Source organism: Prunus avium, chromosome 5 (assembly GCF_965620075.1).
Source record: "Prunus avium chromosome 5, drPruAviu1.hap1.1, whole genome shotgun sequence".
Classification (NCBI taxonomy): Eukaryota; Viridiplantae; Streptophyta; class Magnoliopsida; order Rosales; family Rosaceae; genus Prunus; species Prunus avium.
In genome coordinates, this window is record NC_142288.1 from 371,406 (window position 1) to 388,243 (window position 16,838).

General features: G+C 38.2%; 1 protein-coding gene across 2 annotated transcripts; it reads right to left on the reverse strand.

Annotated features, from left to right (window-relative positions):
* Nucleotides 1-8,851: 8,851 nt before the first annotated feature.
* LOC110769601 (NAD(P)-binding Rossmann-fold superfamily protein) lies at nucleotides 8,852-13,774 on the reverse strand. 2 transcript variants are annotated; one of them, XM_021973617.2, is made up of 7 exons: nucleotides 13,588-13,774; nucleotides 13,340-13,442; nucleotides 13,088-13,179; nucleotides 12,937-12,992; nucleotides 11,439-11,585; nucleotides 9,698-9,823; nucleotides 8,852-9,311 (listed from the first exon to the last, which is right to left on the reverse strand). In XM_021973617.2, exons 1-7 carry the CDS (start codon nucleotides 13,689-13,691, stop codon nucleotides 9,031-9,033), a joined length of 909 nt encoding a protein of 302 aa, XP_021829309.1. In that variant the 5' UTR covers nucleotides 13,692-13,774; the 3' UTR covers nucleotides 8,852-9,030. The 2 variants fall into 2 exon arrangements, with proteins under 2 accessions (XP_021829309.1, XP_021829310.1); XM_021973618.2 differs by having other exon boundaries at nucleotides 13,088-13,176; nucleotides 13,588-13,773.
* Nucleotides 13,775-16,838: the final 3,064 nt, after the last annotated feature.

Below are 16,838 nucleotides of genomic sequence, written 5' to 3' on the forward strand. Positions count from 1 at the left end.
TCCTCAGAAAAACAGAAAAGGAGCAGTTCTGATTGATAGTAGCAGGAGAGACAGTGAAAGGCTTGGCTAGTTTCTCCTGGTTCCTCCTACGATGATAGTCTCCAACAGCATCCACAGGTCGTCCATGGGGCCTGAACCCAAAGATCTGATCCATGTCCAGCAGAGTTGGCGCCATTGGACCCACACGGAAATCAAACGTGTTGCTGGCAGAATTCCAGAAACATAGGGCAGCGGCAAGCAGGTTCTCATCCCGGTTGATGGATTGCTTAGACAGAAGAATCGCATCATAAATTCATGCCCGCCTCCAGTGAGCTCCAAACTTGGGAAGAAGTTTGTCAATCCAGTCCGCCCACTTCACAGGACTATTCCTTACTTCACTGGACGGAAATGAACGGCTTAAATTCTTACTGACCCAAGAGTAGGAAGACAAGGCAGAAGTCCCTTGGTAACATAAGGGTGCTTCGGCATCCTTCTTGATTAACTCTGCTATCTCAGCTGGAACAGAACCAAACCAGCGAGGTCCCAAGGTCAGAGTACTGTCGAACAAATGAAGCACGTTTTCATCCAATTTTTTCTGAACAAAAGGGTGAAGTCTGCTTCGAACTTCCATGGCGTGAGCATCGATTCCAGTCCCGGTAATGTAGTCTGGAGGAACCGAGGAGGAAGCACTCTGGGCACGAGTCCTTGGAGAAGACATTTCCTGGGCTTACAGACTAGGAACGGAAAAGGGTTTAAGGATTGAACAGAGCAAAGGGAAAGGATTCCGACAAAAACCGAGAAAATTGAACTCTGAGAAAGCTAGGTCTTGAGATGAACAGGAACTGAAGATTTCAAATTTCTTTTAAAGGACTCAAAATCGTGGGAAAAGGAAGACAAGACGCCACCTGAAAGCTGATAAGTGATGAGCTAGTGACCAGCTAGTAACTGACCATTTCCCCACGAGGTCTAGGTAGGTGGACGTGGCAGACAGGGGACGTTTTAAACTGGCACGCACAAATTAAAATCGCCGAAAACATTAAATCTGAAAACCGCTTGACAAACGGTTCAGATTTAATGGGGGCATTGTTTGGGCTCAAATTTGGCGCACCCAGGCCTAAAGAAGAAAGCCCACGACATTCCCAAGCCGACTGTTCCAAAGCTCTGAGCCCATCAACGCGATCCGACCCTTTAAATTAAACGGATCGAAACAAATAAACACGGCCCAAAACATTAAGAGGCTTGGGAACAATAGGAATCAGAAAAAACTTGGGCCTCGAAGAAATCCAAAATTAGGCTCAAAAGCAAACTAGACTCAAGCTGGCCTTCAAAACGGAACAGTCCCACGTGATCCCTGACTTGGAGGAGTCAATAATTTCGGCTGAAAACTGAAAATAGAACAGGAGCAGGTATAAAAGAAGAAAAAATCTAAAGTAGCTTGTTGCCAGAAGATTAGAACCCGCTTAGTTTATCTAAAGATATTCTGATATTTTGGAGGAATGCCATTTTCGAGGATAAGCAGACTCTGTTTTTATGAAAAGAGATAAGCGGGAAACAGGAAGCTGTCCAAAAGCTGAGAGCCAGCCATCTCCAAAACTCCAGACTTTTGCAGAAGCAGGTGGAATGGAAGAACAGGCATGGCACTCCATCAAAAATACAGAAGTAGTCACCTCAGGAACTAATCGTTGAGTGTTTACTCGCCAGAAAATGGATAGAACCCCTGTTTATTTCATTTTAAAATTAAAAAGATCTTTTGATTACTTGCCGCCCATTCTCAGAGGAACACTTCCTATATATACAAGAGAGGGTGAACAGAGCAAGACACAATCAATCAACCAACCAACCAAAACTCAGTCAAAAGACAAACACTCAAATGATCACTTGATCACAAAAATCCTAAACAAGTTCCAACAGACTTTGAGCCTGAAATATTCAAAAGCTTGCCAACAAGCTTGCAGAATCATCCTGTCTTCTCCCAGCAAAGACAAGTTTAAATCGCTACCTCTGGTTTGAATCCCAGTTCACTAGCCAACAATAACGAGATTTCTCTCGTTACAAATTTGGTTCAGTAAAAGCCAAGCTAAGCAGAGTTTCGAGTTTCCTCAAATATGAAAAACTCAACAAATTTGTGAAGAGCCCTGACTAAGCAGCACAGGTACTACAGTATATCCCCAGCTCAAGTCTAGCCACTTCTGCCCCTTTCAGACTGGAGAAGTCCCAGTTCTGCCCATCCAAAAGCCTTCCAGGGTTCGAAATAGATTAAAGCTCTGCCAAGCTCAAGCTTTGGTATCGATTTGCAGCCGAAGCCTAACAGTTGAAGCTGTTTAAAGTCCAGTTCAGCATAGACATACCTAGTCCAGTCCAGAACGGAGGCAACTAACCAGGCAGAAATGGAAGCACAGCCCCCCTTTTTTGCCCTCATACAGTCAGTTTTTCCTTTTTTAAGTCTTGTAAAGGGGAGTTCTGCCTGAAATTAGTTCAATCTGTTGTCAGTTATTTTGGCCAGAACTACCGGTTTTTATACTGAGATAAATTGTAAAAGTCCTTACCAGTCTAAGGCATAGAAAAGAACTTACTTGGGAGATATTCCTCACCCAAATTCACAATCGTTTGGTCAAAGTTAGTAACTTGGGGCGCAAGTTATTTTTACCATAAGTCTGTTAGGGTTGAAAAATTGCTAACAGTGGCACGCTCAACACATAAAGAAAGTTAATTCACTGACCAAAACATGGTCTTTGAATTAATGGGGAACTTTGCCCTGTCATCTCAGGAAGTAAATCAAAACGGGTGAACAGAGCTCAAATCCGAGCTGTAACGAGAGAGATATGACCAAAATTCATGTATAGGCAAAACCATAATTTTTCGACACTGGTTTTTTAAAACCAGAATTTCTCTCTCTCTTGCGCAAAACCTCTCTTCCCTCGCGACGACAGCACCTAGCCTGTCACGTTTTGGCCGGCAGTTCCTTCATCTGCCCACTAAATCTGATGAGGCCAATACCAAAATGACCGGGCCACAGTCCTCTTCCAACCTCACCCGTTCCTGGCCGTAGCCCACCGTTGTAGTTGTTGCGTCGATTTAGCTGCACCAAAATGGATTCAGCTGCATCCTCAACTTGTGATACTTGCAAGTGCACGAGCCGTTCGGTAGTATAGCATATGTAAGTGCGAGGTCGATTCCACAGGGATTGGTGATTGAATAATCCAATTCAGTTTTCCTACACAAAACAGAAAAACAAGAAAGAAAATAAATAAAACAAGAAAGAAAGAAAAGAAAATAACTCAAGTAGATAAGTTCCCAAGTTCAATTAGATTAACGGATGGATTCTAGCTAAAGTATGATTAAGCCATGGTGTTTGGTCATAACCTTGTATTCATAATTCCCTAATTTGATCATCTATTGTCTAACCTAAACTAAGCATTAGGAATCCATTAAGCATAGAAGAACATTTTAAACAACCAAGTATGTATCTAATCCCTGTTGTCGAATGTCCATACATACTCTTCCTATTCATAGTTCAATTCGAATTAAAGCATGGTGTCTACTCAGGATGACTAAAGGTCTTCTGAGGCTTGCGAGGAATTCGGCTCGGGTGACTTTGTGTTCCCGAGGCCGGCAAGGATGTAACAGAAAAGATACTTGGAATTAACGGAATATTATTGGAATTGACGGAATATTACAGGTATTGATCGAATATGAATGGGGGTACGCCTAGGTGGAGAGCGTTTTGGTTTTAAGAGGTTTAAACTAAACTGATGATTTCATCTTGGTATTTTTGAGTAGAAGTTTTAATATCTATTTTCTGATTATATGAGACAAGAATTTAAGGTTTCCAAGTTATAAGGATTTTCTACAAATCATATCTATTCTCTTAAGGAATGAATTTGTTTTACATGTGAAAGAGGGGAGTATATTTTATTTAAATCATTGGTAAGGTTCTCGTGGCTAAGGCTATTTTAATTGTTTCTCGTTTTCTACTTATTTGTAACAACTTAATTATATATATAAAGTGGAAGAACTACGTGTGGCTTGATCCCTCAGTAAGTGTACGCAGGTAGCCTGGGGTCCCACCCGGGTGCAGCCGTGAACTAAAGTTACTTATGAAACTTTCATCTGGTCATTTGGATCTAGTTTCACTTCTTTGGTTTTGAATGAGTTTGGGGTCGACCTTGTCGGTGGTTTTAAAGCTCGATTGAAAACGAGGCTTGATTAAATGAATATTTATCTTTCCGTTGGACTAAGTGAGTGTTGTTAAATTGTGGTTGTGGCCAAGACAGGTTTTAAACCATTTTGGATTGTTGTACGAATTGGGCCGAGTGCTTAAACTGCTTATGATTGTGTTGGGTGTTAAACATTGCTTGATGGAAATCGAGAAGTTATCTTATGTTAATTATGGTGAGTAGGCGTAATTTAATTCGAGTTCATTAATTGCTTCGCTAAATCTCATTTTTGACTTAAGAGCTTTGTTGGTGGTTCTGTTTTGAATTATTGAAGGCCATATGCCTATTTTGTAAACTGCTTGAAGGTTAACCTGTGCATGCTGCCAGTTGTGGATATTAACTGTGTTTTTAGCAAGTTGAAATTTTTTGGAAAAAGTCCAATTTACAGGGGAGACTGCCGAATTTTCGGCAGTAGTCAAACCCTAAAGAAACTTTGGTTTTCATTAGAAGGGCAATTTGGTCAAGTGAGCTCGGCACCCGACAGTTATCGGACACGAACAGGGTCCGGCGCAGATTCCAAAGTGGAATTTGGGTTGGGTCTTGTCACAAGTAAATAAACTCCACTATTTTGGATAGTTTGCACATCATCTTGTGCCTTGGTGTTAAATTTAACATCATTAATAAGATAACTCATATATGATGGCACTGCCATGCTTGGACCAGCTGCTAGCCACCTCAAATTTTCTGATATGTCATTATACTCTTCCCCATTAAGTTCACTTTGAACTTGCAAATTAATCATATATCTTAATTCAATCTAACATAGAAAGAAGAAAATTAAAAGATCAATATGTTATTCAATAACATATACCTTAAAGTGTAGCCATTGAATGAAAGTGTTATTGTGCTTATCTTGCAACCACTTTGTTCCCTACATTGACACCAAAAAAATCAAGCATTACGGTCCCTTGTATATAAGATAAACATAATGAATAATGATATTAAAATGGCTACTTAAAGAATAAAACTCATACTCGATATAAGGTAGGGCTTCCTCCGTATTCTCCAAGACATATAAATGTGCCTAGTTCAACAGGTCTCAATCAACTAAGCTCATTATGCAACCTGATAATGGCTTTGAAACTCCCATCTTCTGGCTTGATGACTCCAACTGTACTAACATTAGATAAATGCTCAATGCAAAACTCTATAGCTTATTCAGCTATATACCGCTCAGCAATGCAACCTTTGAGACGAGTACGGTTCTAAACATACCCATTTAGCATTTTCATATATATTTCAAATGGATACATCCATCTAAAATAAACTGGCCCATATAGACGAACTTCTCTGACAAGATGAACTACTAGATGAACCATGATATCAAAGAATGAAGGGGGAAAGTATTTCTCAAGCAAATACACAGTAACTACTACATCTTCTTCCAACTTATCTAGCTTGGAAACATCTACCATCTTTGCACATATAGCATTTGAGAAGAAGCACAATCGAGTTATTGCAAACCTGGTAGGCTTCTCCAAAACAGAACGAATTGCCACAGGGAGCAATTGTTGCATCAAGGTATGACAATCATGAGATTTAAGGCCAAGAAGTCTTGAATCTTTTAAAGATACAAGATTTTTTATATTTGAAGAATAACCTTCAGGGACCTTCATGCCATAGAAAGAATTGCAAACCGCTCTCTTCTCTGCTCTTAAAAAATTCCAAGGCCTTGGAGGCAAGCGAGTACGTCTTTCTGCATACTCGGGTTGCAAATTTGTTTTGACCCCCATGTTCAATAAATCTAACCGAGTAGCAATTCAATCTTTATTTTTTCCAGGGATCTCCAGCAATGTACTAATAATACTATCGCAAAAATTCTTCTCAATGAGCATAACATCTAAGACATGCCTCACAGGAAAGTATTTCCATTACTCGAGATCAAAGAATTTTGATTTTTTCTTCCAATAAACTCTGTCACCATCATTCTCACCAACACTTCCCCCATTTTAAGAGCCAGATTTGTAATTAATACCTTCAACCATCTGTAGCACTTCTTCTCCGGTTAATGGCTTGGGAGGCTTGCCATATTCAGGTTGGATATTCTAAAGCTTGGATTATGTCTTTAAGACGAAGATATTGAAACCCCTTTAAAAGTGCTACTCATGGGAATTGAAAGATAAATAATTAGGATTTTATGGAATAATAGTGTGAATTCTAATACCATATTTATTTTTCTCATAAATCAAATCTCTATTTTAGTTCATTGTCATTTTCACATTTTTATGTTTAAATTAATTTTATCTTTCAACCAAACAATCAACCTTTGATGGAACTAGTTTAGTAATTGGATTAATTCAAGTTGGGTTAGTTTTCTATCTTTTCACACAATCTCTATGGGTGCAACCTCGCTCTTACACGCTTATGCTACAGTCGATCCAAACGCTTGCTAGTTTTTATAAATTTAAAGCAACATCTTTTTCGGTGACAACCATGGTGTTCGGGAAGGGGCATCGATGGTATTCTAATCTCTAATATGAACCCGCCTATATATATATATATATACACACACACACTCCGCATTGTATTTCACTAATTCAAACTGTCTATATTTTAGATAGTCATTCAAAGATCATCTCTACAAAAAATCACTTGAATCTGATATCGTTTGACCACTCAATTGTGTTATAGAAATTTTAGTACTTTCTTGAAGTACTGCTTTCATTGATTTTGTAGGATACAATTGGATGTCGAAACGGTTACTAGTTTGTCTAATTTTTTGCAAGGATGATTTATGAATGTAGACTTAAAAAATAGATGGGTTGGATCGTTGGAAAAAAAAATCATAGGGTACCCTAAATGGTGTTTTTTAAGGGATCCCCCAATAGAAAGGGACTGTATATATATGACTTATTTTCCATATAAATATATTATTAAGATGTGTGATGGCAGTGCTACCTCTATAATGATGATCATGTCTTGGACATGTAGTTTTGACATGTATTAATTTTTTAAAATAGTCTAGATTTTTAGTTAATAAAAATTGAAATGATACCTATATTGTGATCATAGTGATTTTTTCTTGTTCAACAAAGTAGTTTTTTTCATTTTTTTTTTCCTAATGGGGCAGGTAAGGGAACCCTTTCCCCAACGAAGGCGGAAATGGAGATGGGACATGCATTATGCATCCCTAATTCGACCCATTGTTTGAAAATTTCCCCACTTAGTAATATGTTTATGTCACATGTTTGATATCAATCATTTAGTTCCAAAACTAAAATCCCCAATACCATTCGAATTTGGCGTCATCTCTCTCAAATTTCTCAATCTTCAAAGGTACTAGAAGTTTCTTCAACTATTGGTAATTTATAATTATATGAATTTCCCATTAATATATGTTCGGCTACTGGAGAGAATTGCGAATAGAATCAAGACTCGGGGGAGTGGGATACCTTTTCTAGCTATCCTATCCAACGAGTTATGGTTTCTCACTTTATTCTTCTTGGGAATATCATTATTGATATTCAAAATCCTAGTATCTTTCTCCGGTCTTGGCAGTTGCTAAGAATGCATTTTAGGAGGCTTGACGTGCTGCTGTAGTTGTGTTCCTTTTTAAGTGCCTGGTTTTGGGGATTTTTTATTTTTTATTTTTATTTTCAATAGAAACAAAATTTAAGTGGATAAGACATCCACAAGCCAAACGAGCAACAACAGAAAAAAAAAAAACAAAAAAACAAAAAACAAAAAAAAAAGACTAAAAAAACAAAGACACCAGCCAAACTACACAAAGACTGCTACACCAGAAAGACCCAAAGAAACCAAGTCACAAAACAAACACTTCACATCACAAAGGCAGCCATATCCCTCAATATAGTGGAATAAGAATAATCTTTGAAATCTGAAGTGACATAAGCCCATGGAGCTGCCCAGAATTTAACTCTATCCCATAATTTGCCAACACCCACTCCCTCATACTCATAAAAAATCCTCCTGTTACGCTCCAACCAAATGTTCCAAATTACAGACTGCACCAAGCAACCCCATATGGTTGAAGCACGCTTACCCCTGCCCCAAATGTCTTAACCTCCCTCAACAAGGTCCACCAAAGACTTAACGAAAAGGGGCACTGTAAAAAAAGATGATCCACGCTTTCCTCACTCATTTTGCATAGAACACACCAGTGTGGAGACGAATACATGTACAATCTTCATCTTTGGACACGATCAGATGTGTTTACTTTCTCATGGGCCACCAACCAAACAAGAACTTTAACCTCAGGATGAGATTTGGCCTTCCGTATTAGAGAATAAGGGGAAAAGGCCTCTGCCATCCCATTGTTGAGAAGAAAAGAATGAAAAATTTGCACGAGAAAGACCCTGATCCCTCGAGCTCCCACCATCTCCTGTCCAATCTGGAAGTTGACACTCTAATTCCATTAAGAATGTCCAGCATCTTGATCACCTCAGCTAACTCCCTCTCATTTAGATTCCTCCTAAATCCAAAGTCCCAATTATAAGGGAACACCTGAATGTCCACGAAACGAGAAATGCATAAGAAGTGCTCTGTAGACAGCGTGAATAGTCTTGGAAAAATATCCTTCAAAACCCCCTTACTTTTGTGGCTCTCTTGGCCTGCTAGTGGATTGATGGTCTTGTCTGGCCTCTCTTTCCGATGCAAGTTATTTTCAAAATACCAGGACAAAATCTAATGGCAAGTTCCAGGAATTCTTGTTGCTAACATTTTTTATTCAATTAAGAAACAATTTGGACGTCTTTACAACAGCAGAACCTAACTTATCCTCATCTTTCCAACAAGGGGTTGCAGAACCAGGTGTTCTGTGACACTCAGACCTGTTTGCATTACTTACCTGCTAATTTTACATGCCAAAAGATATTCACACCCTCACCTTATCTGCGGCCTCCTTAATTTGCGCAATAGTAAAAATGCCGAAGAAGTCATCATCTCTAATTCCATTGATTACAGCAAGTGCAACATCATCAACACTGACAGGTGGAGTCAAGAGCAGATCGGATGCCGGAAGAGAACTCAATGGTTTGGTAAAGTTCTCTGTAGCACTCATAATTCTTTCCACTGGTTCTCCTATCAGATCCAACGGAAGCTCAAATCCATCCACCCTCCTTTTCCCATATATGAAACCAGGTCTTAGCACAACACCTGAGGACGTTCAAATTGAAAAGAAATGTTAGGAGAGAAAGAAAGGAAACGACAAAATATAAGGAGGGAAGGTAGATTTAATTAGTTAATCACTAAAGCTAGAAAACAACGTTGGAATGATTCATGTAGGTATATAAATGAGTACTAAATTAACAAAGTTACCAGTTGCTCCAATTTAGTTGAGATCTCTTTATCAACTTAAACAAATGAGCCAAAGGGCTTTAAATAATGATGTTTTCCAATCAATTAAAAACATTTTTCTAACAAAGACTATTCTTTCATTCATCATCATTGCTTCTTTAGCAAAATACTTGATAACTAATTTTACACGTTCCACATTTACTCTTCTAAAATTTCCAAAAACAGAGAAAAAACTTAGTTATTACCAGAGTTGGGATATTTGGAGAGAACCTCCGATTCAGCTTTTCTCTTTCCTGTGAAGTATCCAGATGAAAGTAAAAATGGAGGCAGATTGTAATCATGCACTGAGATCAAGATAAACTTGGGAACTCCTGCCAAGGAAAAAAAGAGGAACATAAAAGTTACATATCTAGCGTCTTTTGCGTACAATTGTGAGACATAAGAGTAGCTTTAATTAAGCAACATCTAGGATATACATAATGAGACCATCATTGTTCCATTAATGAATATATGATGAGAAGTTTTCAAAATGCATACCAGTATGTAACTTAATATGGAACAAACTAATCTTCTGGGTCCACTCAAGAAATGGTTTTATGATCTGAACCTTTCATGTTTTAAGTATTCCTTCAAAGACAATCCACATAAGAAATCAAAAATCGGAAATCAACTAGCCATTTGAATGTATTCGTCTGTTAAATTGATTAATGTGAGATGACTAAATGACTTCCGAATTTGGGTGATCGTTTGGATGGACAATCTTTGAAGGGGAACCTAAAAAAGGAATAGTTCAGATCACAGAGCCACACTGTTGAGTACCCTAAATGAGTGTTTTGTTGTATGCATTTAAAAAAGAAAAATCAGCATGTATATATATACAGTTAAGCTCTAGTCCGGACGTCCGTATATTTTTTAATATACAGATGTGCTGGTTTAGCCATTTACCTTGCATCCAATTAGTTGTTTTTAGATAACTCACAGCTTTACATTTGTATAAAACAAAACAATGAGAGACCAAAAAAAAGGCAGCTGTATTGCATACCAAAACAGAGGCAGCTACAATGGAACATCGAAACAAAAGCTGTGGGAAAGTGGTGGAATATATGTTTTTCCTTCCTATGCACTAATATACAATGATATGAAAGTTTTTGAGTTGACGTAGTAACACAACAAGCGAAAGGAAACACACATTCGGACATTAAGCAAAATACAGATGTCCGCATTAGAGAACTCCTATTTATATATGGTAAATGATTTTCCCACTCCCCTTTTATCCACCTACACTCCTTTTTGTTTAGAAAAATGGAGTGTAAGTGGATAAAAAGGGAGTGGGAAAATCAGTCCCCTTTATATATATATATATAGTTACACTTTGACTACCGGCTTGACCAGAGTCAAACCCTATAGCCTTAACCATCTCCCTCTTTCAAATTAATCCCTCTTTCAAAGAACATTACTGAGAAGAATTCTTAAGCTTCCTCTATCCGTTCCTAACGGGTGTTGACTCTCTTGGGAATTCAAAGGTCACAGCAAGGTGCCTTTAATGTTTTGAGGGTTCTATGTCATCCTCTCTATTCTGGTGAACAAACAAAAAGTTAGAAGTCCTCAATTGTAACTAAACTTATAAAAAAAAAATTAAATTAAATAAAAACTACTGTCAACTTATAGGTCCTTCAAAGGCAGTACCTTGACTCAGAGAAGTGATCTAAAAAGAACTAGGAAGATCAACTGAAGACTCTGAAGGGAAATTGCACAAGTAGCTCTACAATTGTTATTAGCTTCTTGTTGCAAAGAAAACAAGCATGATGAATAGAGTTTAGACAGAAGGTTACTTATAAAAGGGAATGAATAAAAGAGAGGAAAGTGAGAGAGGGAGGAAGCTTCAGTACCAAGAAGAGTGAATCAAATAATAGATAAAGCAAAAAAGAAGGAAAAAAACAAGCAAAGGAGTATAATTTACTGCAATATGATAATTGACATCGCTACCATAATCCTTTGCAGCATTTACAGCAACAACATTTGCATCCCCATTGATCCTTTGCATCTGTTCCTCACTGCCAAAACCACCGATGGTTGAAACCACAGCAGTGGCCCCAACAAGTACGTCATCCCAGTTTACGTAGAAAACATCTCCTGCATCACACGAATTACTTCAAAATTGCATGCCATTTAACCAGCCAGTCCAAGATGTCATCAACTTGAAGTAACACATGTTATGACATATTCAGAACAATGACACCAATAAACTCTAAAAGTTAACCAATGGTTTGGTCGGAAGGAATAAGGCCACATCATGCTCAAGCTAGGGTTTTATCATATTCACTTCACTCACACATCATAAATTTCCAGGTCAACAGTTTTTATCTCATTTTACTTCTATATTCTACATTCTCCAGGAAGCACCAAGAGCAATCTTCCCTCGTCACTTTATTTTATTTTTACAAATATCATTGTTCTATTTCGGAAAGGATTTTTAGCCGTTTTGCCCCCTGAACTATTAGTCAATTCAAACTTACCCCCCTAAATTATTTCGTCTGCCGATTTACTCTTTCTACTCATAATAAATATTCAATTTCACCCTTACCGTCAAGTTTTTCTAATTTCATCCACTTTTCTGTTAATAACAAGGACAAATTTATAATTTAATATATATAAATTAAACCCCTTTGAAATATGAATTATATTTTTAAAAGTTAGAAGAAAATCAACAAAATGGGCAAATACCCAACTCCAGATCCCTATCCCCTCCCTTTTCTCTCAAATGGCTTCTAAGCTACAATGAAGTAGAAAGATCCAGTTTGAGTGCTCCAGTTATTTGTATGTCAGCGCTGGTGACTGAAGCTGTGGCAGCTGCAAGAGGTTTAGATTTGGCTGTTCAACATGGGTATAAAAATGGGATTTTGGAATCTGACTCACTGGCTCTTATTGATGGTCTAGAAGGGAGTGTGAAGAATCAGGCTTTGACAATTTTGCCTATTATCAATGAAATCGGAAGCAAGTCTTCTCTGTTCTTGTTTCTGATGGACTTACTGCCCTCCCCCCGGGTAGTTGGTCTTTATGGTTGGGGGAAGTACTTTTTGGCTGGGGTTGGTTTAGCTTGAGCTTTTTGCCTTTTTATTGTTCTGTCTTTTCTGTAGCTTTCCTTTTGCTGGACTCTGTCTGGTTTTTCCTTTGCAATGAATGAGATTTTGGCAAAAAAAAAAAAAAAAAGATCTAATGTACTTGACTCCCAGGCCTTTTGAGCATCGTGAGAGGAAGCTTCATGTCCCTAAAAACTTTAAAATTAGAAATTTTTTTAAAATAAAATAAAAGAACCAAATCCCAACCTAGAGCTGATGCTCTTGACTATTGTGGGGGAGGGAACGAACCCAATTATTCCATTTTACGGCAGTGACAATAAGTCTGAAAACAGAAAGCTTAGATTGATTGCATTAAAAGGGAAACAAGGTACTGAAAAACACGAAGATTGAAGAATGTAACATACCTGGCACCCAGTTAACCTGATCTATCCATGAACCGGAGTAAGTAGGACGCCCTGACCTGCGAAATTGAGCAAACATTTCACACATAAAACAATGGAACTCAAAATTAAAAAGGTGCAGGCCAAATGAAAAAAACAATGATGTCTTCAGCACCTGCTTACACCAATGACCTCTATGCCTTTGGACACCGCAGCTTTGCATATAGCAGAACCAACAAAACCGCTGCCTCCTAATACGACAACCTGCTAAAGGGAAGCGTACGACATCATTCATAGGCACAAACAAATACCCAACACAACAAATATCTGAAGCTGAAGCTGAGGAATTAAAAACGAAAAATTGATTTATAAACTAAATAAATGTGAAATTGTTTGCAAGTTGTGTGGTGCTTTGGCTTTGGCTTACCCGTTCAGGCTTAACATCAGCCACAACATCTATGGTGGCGGAAACGGAATTGAAGGCGTCCTTGTTCACATTTGCCTCTGCATATCTGCATTTTATGCTGAACCTGCATAACCAAATTCAGATTTCAAGATTCTTAGCAGAAGAACACCAATTTATTAAGGCAAGGCAATAACCAAATAAAACCCTCTCAAAGTTCCAGCTGAAGGGAGGAGAGAGAGAGAGAGAGAGAGATAGAGGAGAGAACGAACCGGGTGTGGAAAAGCGAGTTGGGCCTGGAGCGAGCTGGGAAGGAAGCTCCGTGCAGAGGAGAGGGAATTGTGAAAATGGCAGGGAGGTGCAAAAACGACGCCATTAGACTGAAACAGACGACACTCGCTCAGCTCCGTATGCTGACTTTGAGGTGGAGAGCGTCGAGTAATTCAGCCCCATTTGGTGATGTGGTGTGTTTTAGCCTTTGGACGGCTGATATGAAATGCTTGTGGGACCAAAATTTTGTAGTTTCTAGATGGCGAGAAGGGAAAAGAGCGCAAAATTTTGTACTTTCGTAGACATTTTGCAAATACCATCTATTAGAGCACTTTCACCTATTTGCCATGACAAAAAGTAAGGGTAAGGTAAGGGTTGTTACTATTCACGTAAGTAGTAGCAGCCCTGCAAAAGACTTGTGGTGTTTCCACCCATTGTCATGGCAACCCAATGGCAACTACTATTCACATGAGATACGAGGAGAGGAATTTGTATAGAATTTTGGTGTGGGAAGTGAAGAATATGACTAAGTATTTATTTTAAAAAAATTATGAAATTTTTAGTATTTTTTTAGATTTTTTTATATTTTTTTTCAATGTTTTTAATTTTTTTTCGTTGCTCTAAATACATACGTATTGCCCACTTAACACTTTTTTCTCACCTTTTCTTTTCTCTCTCAACTCTCTCTTCGTTCTCTCTCTCAACTCTCTCTTTCTCTCTCGCAGTTCTTTCTTCCTCTCTCAAAGCTCTCTCTCTCTCTCCATCGTCGCTCCACAACCACCACCACTTTCTGTCTTAGCCCTCTCTCGCAAAACCCATCTCATCCTCTCATCTCTCTATTCTGAATCGTGAACCCCACCATCGACCCCATCTTATAGCTCTCTCTTCTGAATAGCCTAAGGTCATAGTTGCTTTCAACCTCGAAGCTCAACTTCATCGCCGACCTCCAAGAGGTTGTCTTCTTTTATTCTTTGGTGTACTTTTCTAAATCTGTGCGGGTTTCTATCAAATGGGTTTTTTTTTTTTTTTTTTTTAGGTGAGACCCAAGGGTATTCACCGCCGACAGCAGTGACTAATCCCTTTCGCCGCGGGAGCTCTCCCAATGGAGGTAAACGGCTGGCCACGAAATGCGCTCCATTCCTATGGGTGGGGATTGAACCCCTAACCTCATGGTTAAGGAATGTGGTGAGCTACCACCACACCACATCTCATGGTTAAATGGGTTTGTTTTGATCACTTTGGTTTCCTACTTTTAGTCTTGATGGTCATTTTCTTCATCTTTATGGGTTTCTCTCAAAATTTGATGTTGTTATTGCTCTGGGTTATCTAATTTCAGAATTTGATGTTGTTAGTGGTTTCTATGGATATTGAAACTAGGTTGTTCAATCTAATGTAAAAGTTTTGGTTTTCTGGTTCAAATTGTTCTTTTATGATTTTTAACACTTGAGAATTTGAAAATTCTTATGTGGGAATGTTAAGCTACTATTCTGATCATGTAGGTTACTAGGTATAAGATGATTTCAGTATGATATTTATGAGTTTTCATTCTTTGAGTATTTTGGCTCTAACCTTAGTCGGGCTATAATATTCCCTTTTATTTTGGCTCTAACCTTCGTCAGGCTATATTAACCTTACTTGGGTTTCTGTCTAATTCCATCTTTCTTTCTTAATGTTGTGGGGATTTTGAATTAGGGTTGTGATGCTTCAGTCCTATTGGATGAAAGCAATGGGAATAAAAATCATTCCATAAATAAGTAGGATGTGCCAAACAAGACCTTGAAGGGATTTGATAAAATTGATCAGATCAAGAAGGTACTCAAAAATGTCTGTCCAGGAGTGGTATCTTGTGCTGACATACTCGCTCTTGTTACTAGAGATGGCATTGTTTTGTGTGTTTTCCTGCTCCTCTAAGTTTTGACATGCTTTTTCCTATTCTGATTTTCAGAGTTTGATCGTTACTCGGCCAAGTATATATGTCTCAACCATGACAAAAGTGCTATTGGATTTCTTAAATTGGAGGATAGAGATCAGTGTTGCTGAAAGCAATAAATGTCATCCAAAAAACTGCTCCCCTGGTGATCATTTAATTAAAAAAAATTGTTAGTCGAAGTTATATTAGTAGTATGCCCTCAAAGTCAACTAATTATTATACTATAATTAATGTTAAGGACATCCTATGTAGTAACTAATTAAGTTATTCATGGGTAAGACCTGTTGTTTTCAACCATGATATTTAGTATATTATCATAACTGTAAAACAACTATAGCTCTAGGAATATATAAGTGGACATGAGAACTATGTAATGAGATTGCATACATCGAGACTTATTATGATCCTTAATCCTAAATATGTTCCTAGTCATAGTAGTATCAATTGGGCATTTGTGGAAACAAAATATCTATGGATCCTAGGTCAAATAATTAAGTCAATTAATTTGGGAATTATTTGGCCTAATTGGGAGTTATTTTATTTAATTGGCAATTATTCGATTCTTACCCTAATTAGAGATTTGATTTAAATCAAATCTATAATTATGTTTTTCTCTCCAAATTGGGGAAGAATAATTCCTTTTCATCTGTTGAATTATTCTTCTGAAACCCTTTGAGACTCCTATAAATACATGGCTACACCAAGGGTTGAGGTACGTCTAAACTTCTGTCTGAAAATACTGCAGAAATTCTATCTCTCAAACCTTAGCCACCATAACTCTTTCTCTCTCTCACACAAGGCTCCAGCCACCACACACGCCTCCGGCCACCAGGTTCACACCATACATCCATCTTCGTACCCTTTTTGTTAGCTATTGTTTTCCTACAATCACTCAAACTAACTTAGGCATCGGAGGGCCTTTGGCCAACACCCCACGGGTGTGGTCCTTTACTCCGTATTGTTTTGCAGGGAGATAATCAATGCATAATTCTGTATTATTTTGTAGCACTCTATCCTATTGTTTGGTTCTGTTTTAAAGTAAAACTTGTGTTTTTAATCTATTTTGTGTTTGTTATCAGTTCATTGGGCTCTAGGTACCACTTGAGGCATTTGAAGCAAAATGGTGCAAAAACGTGGAGACTAAGCTAGAAATTTGTTTCGGACTTATCTTCTTCATCGGAGCTTGGATTGGGCCAAATTACATGTGGTGGAAAAGAAGACATTCTGAACTTGAAGATGGTGGGCTCAAAGCCGTCATTTGAGTGAGAGAAATCCAATTCGTGAGCCCAAGAAGTTGTTCGTCATTCTGACCTAAGCATGACC